The sequence below is a fragment of the Papilio xuthus genome, unplaced genomic scaffold (genome assembly GCF_000836235.2).
Source record: "Papilio xuthus unplaced genomic scaffold, Pxut_1.1 DF826159.1, whole genome shotgun sequence".
In the NCBI taxonomy this organism is placed as follows: Eukaryota; Metazoa; Arthropoda; class Insecta; order Lepidoptera; family Papilionidae; genus Papilio; species Papilio xuthus.
This window is the reverse complement of record NW_013532490.1, coordinates 2,901,046-2,914,507: the sequence shown is the minus strand read 5'-3', so window position 1 is coordinate 2,914,507 and position 13,462 is coordinate 2,901,046. Positions and strand designations below refer to the sequence as shown.

Sequence of the window (13,462 nt, the reverse complement as noted above, 5' to 3'; positions counted from 1 at the left end):
GATACAATAGGCGACGAAGCCCCCGTGCCTGAAGACTCAATCAAACCTACTTTTACGGAGAGGCCCGTCATCAGGCAATCGGAGGATGGTACCAAAATCACTTTCGAATGTCGATGCGTTGGCAAACCGAAACCAACCGTCACATGGTAAGAGTAAAAATTATCTAAGTTGAAAAAGTGTTATATACTAAGAGAAAGTATATAATCTAACACATATTTAATGTACACAACAGGTACCATGGTAAAAAGATAGTAAAAGAAAGTAATAGATACAAAATAACGCTCGAGGAGGATCAAACTTTATATTACATGGCGCGACTAGAAATCATAGGCGTAGAAAATTCTGATAAGGGAGAGTATAGAGCTGTAGCAAAAAACAAATACGGAGAAGGCGTAGCGAAAATCAATTTAAATTTTGAAGGTGGAGATAAACCAAAGTAAGCTCTTTTATATAACGTGATTTATTAAAGAGCTTCAGTAGGGATTTTAATAAATCTTTTATTTTTTAAACAGAATTCCTGCTGGTAAAGCACCAAGGTTTCCTAAAAAGCCCACTATTAGACAAGATGGTGACTTACTAATTATGGAATGTATACTTGAAGCACATCCAATGCCAGATATCACATGGTTCCATGGAGATACAGAAATTAAAGATGGTGCTAAAATGAAAATGTCTAGAAAAGCAATTGGAAAAGATACTTTCAACTTAACCTTAGAAATCTTAAATCCGACCAAAGAAGATGGCGGAAATTATCGATGTAACGCCTTTAACGTATTTGGTGAAAGCAATGCTAACATTGCTCTCAATTTTCAAGGTAAAATACAAAAGAAATCCAAATTTAAATAGAGATGTATATACGTACGCATACAGGAGCAAATGCATGTCGGCCATTGTGCTTGTTTTGCAGCATGACTGTTCTGTTCTTACTATGTTTGTAATACCTTACATGTTTAATAATTTAATTTTTTATAGGTGGGGATGATGAAAATGGCTTTGCTCCATCATTCATCGAGAAACCAAGAATAATTCCTAACGAGGATGGCACGTTAATAACAATGAGGTGTGTCTGCAAAGCAAAGCCGGCGGCAGAAGTAACGTGGTACAGAGGCACAACGGTTATCAAGGCTAGCAGTAAAATTCAAATTAAGTCGACCGTAATTGGCGAAGATGTTTATGAACTTGTATTGCTCTTATCAAACCCTACTGCAGCGGATGGTGGCGCTTACCGCTGTCACGTAAGAAATGAATTTGGCGAGAGCAATGCTAATCTAAACTTAAATATTGAGGCTGAACCAGAACCCGAAGGTGAAGGGCCATCATTTGTTGAAAAGCCCACTATTCAGTCTAAAGACAACGGAAAATTGGTCATTATGGGTTGTAAAGTGAAAGCTAGCCCGAGACCGACTATCGTGTGGTATCACGAAGGTAGAGAAATAAGGGACTCGTCGAAAATTAAAACCAGGGTCGAAGTCAAAGAAGATATTTATACAATTATTTTGGAACTCATTGACCCTGGTATTGATGACTCCGGATTGTATAAATGCAACATCAAAAATGAACTTGGAGAGCTCAATGCCAATCTAACGCTCAATATTGAAAGTATGTGCAAGCTAAATATAAACAAAAATTTATTTTTCCACAAATAATGTTGATAGACTTACGTTGTTTTTTTTATTTTAGTCATTCCAGTTATCAAAGAGAGACCAAAGATCATTAAAATAGTTAAGAAGAAGACTGTGATCGTTGAATGTAAAGTATTAAGTAAATTTGCACCCTCTTGTACGTGGTTTAAGGAAGCAAGTGCAGTCAAAGAAGATTCCAGGCACACAGTATTGATTGAACCACTGAGAGAAGTAAGCTTTGCTTCATATACTTATTTATGAAATATTTTTATAAAAAAGATCGTTACTTACATAAGTCATTGTTTTCCAGGGCGAATTTACGGTTAAATTAGAAATTTCAAATATTTCTCAACAAGACAAAGGCTCTTACAAACTTGTTGCTAGAAACGAGAAGGGCGAGGCTACGTCTCAGCAAGTTGAGATCACTGATATTCCTGAGGAAAAGGGCGATAAGCCGTATATCATTAAACATCTGAGAAGTCTCGTAAGTACCAATATTTTTAATGATTTCAATGCCCCAAAGTTAAATTAAACAACAGTATTCTACACTGATAAATGCATTTAGAAATAAAAAAATGAATTTATTTTTATAGGCAAGAAAAGAAAATGAAGAAGCCGAATTTGTAGCAGTTCTCAAGACATCAGACCAATCTTGTAGATGTACTTGGTATAAGAATTCTACAGTTATCAGAGATTCATCTGAGATCAACACTTCCTTTGATGGCACCAACGCACGACTTATCATTAGAAAGGTGTCAACTAAGTATGTCGCAAACTACAGAGTTGTAATACGAAACGAATTCGGCGAGGACGAATCCAGTGCTGACCTAACTCTTGTGGAAGAAAAGGTAATTTTAATTTATACTATGAATATAATCTATTCTGTGTTAGAACTTCTAGCTTCACCTGTATGAAACTTCAAAATTATGTGGTAAAGTAATAGTTTGATTATTTTATATTTATTGTTTTAAAAACAATTAAACATGAACTCATCAACCTAAAATCTCCTGTTATAAAAAATTACACGTTCTAAGATTATTTAAATTTCACGGTTATTTTAAGGTAAAAATGTAGAATAATTAAACTTTCCTTTCTGCTCCAGAAAAAGAAAAAGGAGGAGGAGGAGGAAGAAACAACCGTCATAGAGGAATCTGAAGAGGAAATGTCTATAGTAGAAGAAAAATCGGTAATTGAGGAAAATCATGTAGACGAAAGGAAACAGGTAAGTGTTAGATGTTAAAGTGTTGATAGACTACACTATGAATTTTTTAGATATGACTTAACACTTTTAGGATTTCAATTGTTTTAGTAAATGGGCTCCTAAAAATATATAACAGTTTTGAATTTTATTGTTCCTTTTAATGTGTCTCTATTATGAAAGTAAGTAGAGTATGTCTATTACAAAATTAAAACATTGTTTTCAAAGGAACAGATTCAACAAGAAGAAGAGATGCAAATAATTCAAGAAAAGAAATCCGCTGCAAAGAAAGTAACAAAGAAAGAACAAACGAAAGTGGAAGAAAGCAAACAAGAAATGACGATTGAAGCAAACAAAACGGAAGCTCAATTAGAAGTAAAGAAAGTTGAAGCTAAGAAAACCGAAGCTAAAAAATCTGAAGCTGAGGTTGAAGAAACCAAAAAAGTCTTGGAAAAGAAGACCGCAAAAACTGAAGAGGAAAAGAAGGCACTTTTAGAAAAAATTGAAGAAAGAAAGAAGAAACCAGAACCTGAACCTGAAGCCAAAATCGAAGGTATTCCAAAATTAAAACCAGTGAAGCCTAAAGAAGAAGAAACTAAAGCTGTAGAAGAAAAGAAGGAGACAACCAAAAAGGTCGGCGAGAAAAAGAAGGTCGTCAAAAAGAAGGTTGTTTCTAAAAAAGAGGCCGAAGTAAGTAATTTAAAGTGCATCAATATTTATTAGAGTTTTCTGTTGTAAATATCGAAAGCGTATTTTGAATAAGCTAAATCAAACTGTTTTATGTTGTAAACAGCGAACTACCATAAGAAAGGACAGTTACTAAGGCGTTTTATAAAAGTACTGCAAAAAGCGTACCGTGACACATTATGTATATTTACATAGAAATCGTTACTTACACATTTCATTCTGTATTATGTTTCATGTGTTAACGTTTAGATGTGCTAAATTGTATTTAACTGTAGGACGAATTCGAGTTCGAGGATGATTACGAGCGTCCTGTCTTGGAGAAATACGAAAAAATTACACCAACACCACTGTATAAAAAACCTAAAAAAGATGACATTCCTAAGGTAACTACATACTTTATACACTTACAAACAAATTATTCAAACTCAAAATAACTATTTCACTAAAAATGCGCATACACAATAGGGTAAACGGGCGTCCATGTCTGAGAACATTGAAATTGAAGAAATCGAAAGTGAAGAAGAACCATCATCGGCTGGACCTGTACCTGATAAGAAACAAAAACCTGAAAACAAAGAAAAGGTAGAAAACAAAACAATTTTATGCCCATCATATTGTATTCAAGTTATTATGCGTAGTATTTTTATATTTTGAAATTTTAACGAAACTGTACACGTAGGTTGAAGATGAAACGAGACGACCTAGCATTAAAAAGGGTGTTCCAAAGCCCGAAGAACCCGTGGATGAACTATCAAAAGTTAAGTTATCCAAAGGTCCAACAAAACCAGACCAAGTAGAACCAGAAGAGCCTCAAGTTGCTCAGGTCAAAAAATTGGCTAAAAAGGTAACAACGAGTTACTTTTCGTTAATTGTTAAAACTTTTCTTATCACCTTCTTAATTTTAATTTCTAAATTTTAAAGCCTGAAGAAGATAAAGAGTACGTCGATGATTATGAAAAGCCAGATTTAGAGAAATACGATAAAATGTCTCCAACAAGTACAGACAGAAATAAAAAACAAAACGGAGTTAAAGAGGTACACAATGATTACAATAACAGTTAAATTCCGTTTCTATTTAGTTTCATTCATTAAATTTTGTACTATTTAATGAATGAAAATTCTATAACATGAACCTATAATTTTATAGGACGAAATGATTGTCGACGATTACGAGAAACCAGAGTTGGAAAAATATGAAAAAGTTAGTCCAACGCCTAAAGGCAAACGAGGTTCTAAAGACATTCAGGTAAAATTTTGAAATGCAGATTTATCAATTACAAACAACTTCCACAGTAATATCGTTCTTAAGAAAGCTTTATTTAATTAAAACTATGTTGATGTCTATAGGATGACGTGGATATTATGAAAGGTAAAATTAAACCCAAAGATAAAGAAGAAGAACCACAAATGCCAACATTGCGTAAACGTTCTGTACCTAAAGATAAGGTAAACTTTTTCCTTAGACTAAATTTAATAATTAAAAAATTAAATTAACTATCAATAAATCTTAACACTTAGGACGAAGAAAAGAAACCCGAAGAAAAACCAAAGAAGAAAACTGTCAAAAAAGTTGAATCGGGTACTAAAAAACGATCATCTATCAAAGAAAAGGAGGTACACGAAACTAAACACAGTTTACACTTAACAGACGTAACATTTAAAATTGACATTATTTAACATTATTAAAATAAATGGTCTTGTAGTTATAGGATAATACTTTGACAAAAAATAATATTTCGAATAAAAATAACTTTGCTTCGGTAACAATTTTGCAATAGGTTTTGTTATCAACAGTGTCATATGCTTCAATACTACCAAAAGTGTAACAATATAACTTACATATGAAATGTAAATGTTGCTTTACACTTGCTTCTATGTATACATACGTATGTACATAAATGTGTTGTGTTAACATGTGCTAAACTGTGTTTCAATGTAGGACGAATTAAAGTTCGAAGATGATTACGAGCGTCCAGTATTGGAGAAATACGAAAAAATTACACCAACACCATTACCCAAAACACGTAAAAAGGATGACATTCCTGAGGTAAATACACACTACTCTTTTACACTTACTGAAGTTCGTATCAAATTTAATACACTTATTACAACATTACTCACTTAAATAATAGGGAAAACGACCATCAATATCTGAAAAAATCGAGAGTATTGAAAGAGACGAAGCTGAAATATCTGAACCAGAACCGGACAAAAAACCCAAAACCGACGGCAAACAAAAGGTATAACAAAAAATCAAACATAGGTCTAAATCATGACGAATTTGTAGTATTAAGATTTTATACATAGCGCTAGATAGCGTCGAACGAAAAATTATTTCTAAAGCCATTATTTACATACGTAGGTTGAAGAAGAAATAAAGCGGCCTTTCGATAAAAAGGGCATTTCTAAACCTGAAGAATTAATTGACGAGTTATCAAATATCAAACTATCACAAGGTCCAACTAAACCTGGCGACGAAAAACTTGAAGAACCACAAGTTGCTCAGGTTCATAAGTTAGTTGGAAAGGTAACATTTAAGAGATTTTTTCTTAATGAACTAGGCGCGTTTCTGTAAAAATATGATACATTAACTTTATTTTATAACTTTTAAAGCCTGATGAAGAAAGAGAGTACGTTGACGAATATGAAAAGACAGATGTAGATAAACTTGACAAATTATCGCCAGTAAGGACAGATAAAACTAAAACGAGAAAAGATTTACAAGAGGTAACACCTTTAAAAAATTTAAACAATACACATTTTTTTTAATTTAATGATACAAAAGTTTTAAAAGATCACACACGTAATTCCAATTAAGTTATATTTCAAATAACTTTATAGGATGAAATGATTGTCGACGAAGACGAAAGGTCAGAATCGGAATATGAAAAGGTTACCCGTACCACCAAAGGCAAACGCGGTTCTAAAGACGTACAGGTATTAATTTGTAGAATAAAAGGAAATTCTTGCATTCATATTATATAAAATTATAGCCTTCTAAATATTTATTATAAATCGTTTAAACTATTGTCTTTAGGACGAGGTGGATGTTATGAAAGGTAAAATTAAACCTAAAGATAAAGAAGAAGAACCACAAATGCCAACATTACGTAAAAGTTCTGTACCAAAAGATAAGGTAAACTCATTGTTAGACTAAATTTTAATTATAAAATAGATTAAAAACACAATAATTCAATGACACTTATTACTTAGGATGACGATAAAAAACCTGAAGAGAAACCAAAGAAGAAAACTGTTAGAAAAGATAAACCGACTATTAAAAAACGTCCATCGATTCAAGAAAAGGAGGTACACAAAACAAAGCAATTCACACTTAACCATAACACAAAAGACTCTGACGATATTAACATTAGTAAATATGGTCTGGTAGTAGTACGAAATTTGGAAAACAAACAAAATTATAGTTTTCATAACAATACCAGTTTTATGAAACTCTAAACTAAATAATTAAATTAAAAACAATTTACACTTCACATGCACAACGTTAGTATGGTGCGATATTTAACACTACAACAAAATACTTAAGTGATTAAGTAGCACTGAGATAGTTGTATCAAACTAATTTCAAAATAAAACAATTCTTAGCAACAAAAAAAATTGGCTTCAGTAACAATACCGCAAAAATTTGTCTTGTTTAACAATAGCGTTTGCTTAAATACTACATTTAACATTGTTACATATGGAATGTCAATGTTGCTTATACTTGCTTTTATGTACATATATTTGTTGTGCTAACATGTGCTTACTGTATTTCAATGTAGGACGAATTTGAGTTTGAAGACGATTACGAGCGTCCAGTATTGGAGAAATACGAAAAAATTACACCAACACCATTACCCAAAACACGTAAAAAGGATGACACTCCGCAGGTAAATACACACCTAACACTTTTACACTCGCTGAATTTTCAAATCATAAATTAAATAATAAACTTATAAAACACAATTCGTCAAATAGGGAAAACGGCCATCAGTGTCAGAAAATATTGAGAGTAAGGATGTTGAAAGTGAAGAAGAACCATCCATAGCAGAACCCGTACTTGATAAAAAACCAAAAGTTCCCAGTAAAGAAAAGGTAGATAAATTAAAATCTCGTTAAAATCACTGTTTTAAATTTGGTATATTAAAAAAAAACTAAATTTTAATCTGAATATTATCTAGGATGTAGATGAAACAAGACGACCTAGCATTAAAAAGGGTATTCCTAAGCCGGAGGAGCCCGTGGATGAACTATCGAAAGTTAAGTTATCCAAAGGTCCGACAAAACCAGATCAGGTAGAACCAGAAGAGCCGCAAGTTGCTCAGGTTAAAGGGTTGGCTAAAAAGGTAACAGGGAGTTCCTTTTGCGTTAATTATTAAAAGATATTTAGAACGTTCTTAATTTAAATTTCTAAATTTTAAAGCCTGAAGAACAGAAAGATTACGTTGACGAATATGAAAAGCCAGATCTAGAAAAGTACGATAAAGTATCACCAACAAGCACAGATAGAACAAAAACACAAAACAATTTAGAAGAGGTAAAATCTTTACTTCTTACTTACACAATAGTTAAATTTTTCTGCTTATTGTTAACGTATATTGTCAAAATAACTTTCAATGGACATAACTTTATAGGACGAAATGATTGTTGACGATGACGAAAAATCGGAATTAGAAGAAAATAAAAAAGTTAGACGTGCAAGCAAAGACAAACGTGGTTCTAAAGACGTTCAGGTAAAGCATTGTAGGAAACAATAAATTTCCCAGACAAATGTAATTTGAACGTATTTTTTAAATACAGGCAAAATGAGTAAAAAAATTGTAATTGTCTTTAGGACGAGGTGGATGTTATGAAAGGTAAAATTAAACCCAAAGATAAAGAAGAAGAACCACAAATGCCAACACTACGTAAACGTTCTATACCTAAAGATAAGGTAAACATGATTATTACAATACCATAAATTTAATTAATCAGAAAAGTAAAATAACAATTAAAAATACTTGTTGTTTAGGGCGATGAACAAAAACCAGAAGAAAAACCAAAGAAAAAAACGGTTAAAAAAGTTGAACCGGGTACTAAAAAACGACCATCTCTAAAAGAAAAGGAGGTACACAATCAAAATGCATTTTACACATTACACAGGAACACTTAACACTTATAAACTAAATACACATACGCAACATTTTACACTTAAAATTGTGGTGTGTTAGAATCAGGGTAACAACAGGGCTAAAATTTAATCAGTCTCCGCTTCAATGACGTTTGAAAACACAATTTTTTTCTATCGCTCTAATATATTTTGTTCCTACATATACTTATTTTTTGGCGTGCATGTATATATAAAGCTCTCTGTTTAACAAAGCTCCAAAAGACTGTGCTAATATTATCGTCACGTTGTATCGCAGCTTACGACTAATTTTAAGAATTAAATAGGGTAATTTTATGCTAATTAGGTTTGTTCTATATTTATTTTCTGCTGGTCCTAACGTTATATTATAAAGTTTGTATTATTATTCCGTAATTACAATTAATTTGCCTACTCATATACCTTTAAGAAAAGTTTTAAAAGTCTATTCAACATTTTAAAGGTTGTGGAAGAAGAATTTGTCGATGATTACGAAAGGCCAGTACTTGAAAAATACGAGAAAATCACACCGACACCAATACAGAAAAAGAAGAAGGTATATCGACAAATAATTACACCTAACACATTCAATTAAACTTTAACGAAACAAACTCACACTTTAACTTTCAATGTATAGGATGAAAAGAAACCAGATGAGGAAGTACCTTCCGAGTCATTCACATCTAGGCGTCCTTCTTCTAAAGACAAGCCAGAGGTACGACTAAGATCAAACGTATACTACGTAATCGACACTATTGACAAACATTCAAATTAATACACACTCTTTCTTTAGCCAATGGATGTCGATGAGGAGGTTCAGTTGAGTAAACCGAAAGCTCCGTCGAAACCAGCACCTGAAGATGTCTCATTAACACACAAAACACCAGCAGAATTCACTCCTACGGTTGGTATACACATACACACTCTCCTAGTTCTTTCAATAATTACATTTAATAACGAATACACTCTATATAACGTAGGAGGACGAGGCTGAGGCGAAATTGAACGTTAAAAAGCCAGAAATCGTTGAGGAAAAAACATTTAAGAAACCATCTCCCAAAGACAAAAAGGTATGATGTAATCAAAGTCAAAAGATTTATTTTATTAACTTTCAAAAATAGCGTTAGTAAAAACTATTTTAACTAAATTGTAGATGTAAATTTTTGTCCTATTTTAATATGTCTTCATATTTAATAACATTATACGGCTATCCACAGACTGAGATTTATAAATCTCAAGTTATTTCACCGTCAGATATTTTAAGGAGAGTCAGTGTTATCACAAAGGTATTCTTGTATAAAGAATTTATGGAAAAATAGAACACACAAAAGCACAATAGCACAACCGTAAATGTTCGTGGGCTATAAAAATCACAACATAGCTAAAATTCACCGCCCTAGTTCCACAACTTGCAATATTAAAGCACTTATGGATAATAAAATGTACAGTCTTAAAACAAAATTTTTCTTTAAAACACTATTTTTATGTTTATTCTATTCTTACTTAATACTTTATTCACCTATCTTTTCCATGTCGGATGGTTTAAGCACTTTTCTTTTCAATATTACTTTCTCCGACTCTGCAGCACTATCTAACATTTCTATATATAATTTCGGGGTCAGGGTGAGGACACAGAGGAGTCTGTCAGTCTCACCAAGCCTCGCACTAAGACAAGCACCACTGCTCCGGAGGATGCATCTCTTACGCACAAGACACCAGCTAAGAAAGAGCCAACGGTACTGCCTCTTTTTCAATTTTTTAATTATCTCAACCAATACCAAGTTATTCATTCAAAAATTTAAATATCATAAAATAATTATTTAATTAATTTAGGAGGGAACTGAAGCGGCATCACTCAAAGTTAAAAAGCCAGCTGTTGTCAAGAAAGGAGTCAAAGATGACAAAGAGGTAGAATATTTATTCAAATTTCTATCCCTAAAAGAGTGTTTACCAGGAAAAAAGAAATTAAAAGGGTTTAATATGGTTGAGATATTTAAAGAAGTACACTAACGAATCTCTTTACGCATGCCTTCTAATGTCACATTTTGAACACTGCACCACCAATCTAATTCGGTAGAACCTGCATTAATTATAATCAATTACGCTTTATATAATGTAGATATCCGATATTAAACTTATTTTGATTATTTAGGAGCCTTTGGCTATTCACGGAGGCAAATTCGAAATACCAAAACTTAAGAAAACCGTTAAGAAAACTACAGACAAACCTAAACAGGCAACACGTAGTGAACAGGAAATAAACGATGGGGTAAACACTGTAGTACTTTATGAGTATGAAAATATGATGTCAATTTCTTCTGTACTTGTATCTACACACTTCAATCTTTTGTATATACTGTATATGTTTAAAATATTACTGCACACGTACTACAAACACATAAATACACTTTTCTATTTCTAAATGTTCACACACTGCACACACATTCTTAGCTTACACACACACATTCGTGATGTCGATTGCCTCAAATATGTTATTTCGTTTTGTCTCTTCAAAATATGTGGGCTTATATTGTTGTGGTCGTCGCAAGTCGCATGTTCTTTTCTGTTGTCTTTTTTCGCAGGTGTGGTACGTATATGTCTTTTATCTGTAATTTTTTTCTCCATAGCCTTATCACATTTTAAATAAAAACTGTCTTTCCTGCTAAAATAACTGCCAGTTATATTCTTGAATGGTCTTCAAAAAATTAATAATGTATCATTAATTTTCCAGTATGAGCTTGACTTTGTTGACGACTACGAGCGACCGGTATTGGAGAAGTATGAAAAGATTTCTCCCACGCCTACAGTCAAGGAGAAGAAAGAAAAAGAACAAACAACGGTGAGTTATTGAACTAGAAATTTAACCTATTATAAATCTTGTAAGACTATTTCTTAATTTTAATGAAAAACATATTAAAACAGGTGACAATGGTAGCTCAAGCACAACATCAAGCACAATATCTCGAAGTAAAGGTAGAAAGCAAAGAAAGACATTCACTTTGTGTGACCCTACATTTAAAACAGTGTACAATTTATACATCAAAGTTATCGTGCTTGCAACTGTATTTATCGATGTTTGTATCCTATGTTCGATTCCATTTCGGTTGTCCTATGACAATGGATTTCCTTGACAAAACAATAAAGCAATGATGTCAATGTAAATAATCATAAAACTATTTTAAGATACAATAATATATGAACCTCCATTTTGTTCAATTCCAAAGTGATTAACTGTTTCATACCAAAATTTTTGAACGGCACGATTATGTTGACCACTGAACTATGATTCAAAAGTTAATTATATTTATTTTTCTATTTTTTTTAGACTGAAAGCAGAAGAACTTCGATTCAGTCAGAGGTAAATAAGTTTTTAAATAATACTAACAACAGAAGATCTAAGTTAAAATTTCCTTATATTTACTTCATAACGCCCATTAACTATTAACAATGTTTAACAGATGAAAGAAGAAATCAAAACAGAAAGCCGTAGAAGTTCAATCATTGAAAACAAAGCACTTAAGGTAAGTTTTGCTAATACCTGGGTACAATATAAATATAACATATAGATATAACCTATAGATGCCTATAATCCTAAGAAAGTTCTAGTGTTATCCTAAGAACAAATTAAATAGATGTGTCATAAATGTAATTTTAATACTTATTATTAAAATATGTTTTATATACCTATAAATTTTAGTCATACGGTACAAGAAGGTGGTGTTTTCATGTTTTATATTTTTAATTTGCGTGTGATTTTTAATACAGCTTACAAAAGAAACTGCTGAAAGTAGAAAGTCGTCGATTTCTTCAATATCTGAACAACAACAAGTATCCGCTGTACGCAAGGGTTCGCTCAAGGTAATTAATCGAATAAAAAAATTAAATAACGAGAATAAAAATTACAAGGGCACAAAAACATGAGAAAGGAGTAGATAACGCAATTGTTGTTGGAAATTAGATTTTTTCCAAGATCTGTCAATTCAAAAGATAGCCATTTTCGCTTCAGAGCTTCCCGCATACCCTTGAGCCAAATCCAAGTTTTATTTTATAATTAAAAGATATTGAAACATTAGTGCTAACTTACTTTTAAGATTTTTATTCGTGAAAATAAACCGTGTTTCGCTTACTTTAAAATATGCCTAGAATATAACTATAATATATTTTAATATATTATAATAGTTTAGTTGCGTTTTGTTTGGTGCTTTTGGTTCCACCAATGACCATAAAAATACTGAGCGTGAATTTATTTTTCCTGCTTTATGCTTTTAGACCGCCGTAAGAGAATCTGAAGTAAATGAATTAGAGCAAATAAAATTAAAGGTAAGATCGCTTATTAGATGTTGAGCATGCTTAAGATAAATACTTGAAGAAACAACTGTAAATAGTTATGTAAATACACATTTATAATTGTGTTGTTGTCTATATGTGTGTCATGTAAATAACAATATTGTCAATAATATTAAATGTAATTGCAAATATGTTATGTCAAATGAGGTATAAAAAAAATCTTATTTTCGAAAAATAGGACGACACTAGTAAAGGCAAATCAGAAGAAAAACACGACGAATACACTGAAAACATAACAGAAACACAATACCCATGGCGTACAACAAAACCAAACACAGAGGTATACGAACATTACATTTACACACTACATAAAACACCAATGCACATCTCTCTAACACTTATTACCTTTTGATAGGAAACAAATGACAAAACAACACCAAAACGCAGTGTTAGCTTAGACCAACCTAGAAAGTCATCCTTCCCCTGGCGGCGATCAAGTAAAGGAGAGGTAATACTTACAAACTCTTCAATATAAACTGCAGT

At 32.1% G+C, this 13,462-nt stretch overlaps 1 protein-coding gene across 1 annotated transcript in view; it reads left to right on the top strand.

Moving 5' to 3' along the window:
• The window catches only part of bent (projectin protein bent), a 162,624-nt gene that overhangs the window by 8,146 nt on the left and 141,016 nt on the right, over positions 1 to 13,462 (top strand). The window contains exons 7-50 of the mRNA XM_013319211.1: positions 11 to 146; positions 233 to 436; positions 513 to 814; positions 973 to 1,599; positions 1,681 to 1,853; positions 1,933 to 2,106; positions 2,216 to 2,470; positions 2,725 to 2,844; positions 3,049 to 3,510; positions 3,783 to 3,890; positions 3,973 to 4,089; positions 4,187 to 4,351; positions 4,429 to 4,542; positions 4,655 to 4,753; positions 4,855 to 4,953; positions 5,026 to 5,121; positions 5,447 to 5,554; positions 5,640 to 5,747; positions 5,870 to 6,034; positions 6,121 to 6,234; positions 6,349 to 6,444; positions 6,545 to 6,643; positions 6,721 to 6,816; positions 7,290 to 7,397; positions 7,486 to 7,602; positions 7,689 to 7,853; positions 7,931 to 8,044; positions 8,142 to 8,240; positions 8,342 to 8,440; positions 8,519 to 8,614; positions 9,096 to 9,188; positions 9,270 to 9,347; positions 9,426 to 9,536; positions 9,613 to 9,702; positions 10,255 to 10,368; positions 10,466 to 10,540; positions 10,785 to 10,901; positions 11,364 to 11,471; positions 11,958 to 11,990; positions 12,091 to 12,153; positions 12,398 to 12,490; positions 12,902 to 12,952; positions 13,158 to 13,259; positions 13,335 to 13,427. Of these exons, the coding sequence (XP_013174665.1) occupies positions 11 to 146; positions 233 to 436; positions 513 to 814; positions 973 to 1,599; positions 1,681 to 1,853; positions 1,933 to 2,106; positions 2,216 to 2,470; positions 2,725 to 2,844; positions 3,049 to 3,510; positions 3,783 to 3,890; positions 3,973 to 4,089; positions 4,187 to 4,351; positions 4,429 to 4,542; positions 4,655 to 4,753; positions 4,855 to 4,953; positions 5,026 to 5,121; positions 5,447 to 5,554; positions 5,640 to 5,747; positions 5,870 to 6,034; positions 6,121 to 6,234; positions 6,349 to 6,444; positions 6,545 to 6,643; positions 6,721 to 6,816; positions 7,290 to 7,397; positions 7,486 to 7,602; positions 7,689 to 7,853; positions 7,931 to 8,044; positions 8,142 to 8,240; positions 8,342 to 8,440; positions 8,519 to 8,614; positions 9,096 to 9,188; positions 9,270 to 9,347; positions 9,426 to 9,536; positions 9,613 to 9,702; positions 10,255 to 10,368; positions 10,466 to 10,540; positions 10,785 to 10,901; positions 11,364 to 11,471; positions 11,958 to 11,990; positions 12,091 to 12,153; positions 12,398 to 12,490; positions 12,902 to 12,952; positions 13,158 to 13,259; positions 13,335 to 13,427 (6,056 nt within the window). The remainder of the gene's footprint in view (positions 1 to 10; positions 147 to 232; positions 437 to 512; positions 815 to 972; positions 1,600 to 1,680; positions 1,854 to 1,932; positions 2,107 to 2,215; positions 2,471 to 2,724; positions 2,845 to 3,048; positions 3,511 to 3,782; positions 3,891 to 3,972; positions 4,090 to 4,186; positions 4,352 to 4,428; positions 4,543 to 4,654; positions 4,754 to 4,854; positions 4,954 to 5,025; positions 5,122 to 5,446; positions 5,555 to 5,639; positions 5,748 to 5,869; positions 6,035 to 6,120; positions 6,235 to 6,348; positions 6,445 to 6,544; positions 6,644 to 6,720; positions 6,817 to 7,289; positions 7,398 to 7,485; positions 7,603 to 7,688; positions 7,854 to 7,930; positions 8,045 to 8,141; positions 8,241 to 8,341; positions 8,441 to 8,518; positions 8,615 to 9,095; positions 9,189 to 9,269; positions 9,348 to 9,425; positions 9,537 to 9,612; positions 9,703 to 10,254; positions 10,369 to 10,465; positions 10,541 to 10,784; positions 10,902 to 11,363; positions 11,472 to 11,957; positions 11,991 to 12,090; positions 12,154 to 12,397; positions 12,491 to 12,901; positions 12,953 to 13,157; positions 13,260 to 13,334; positions 13,428 to 13,462) is intronic.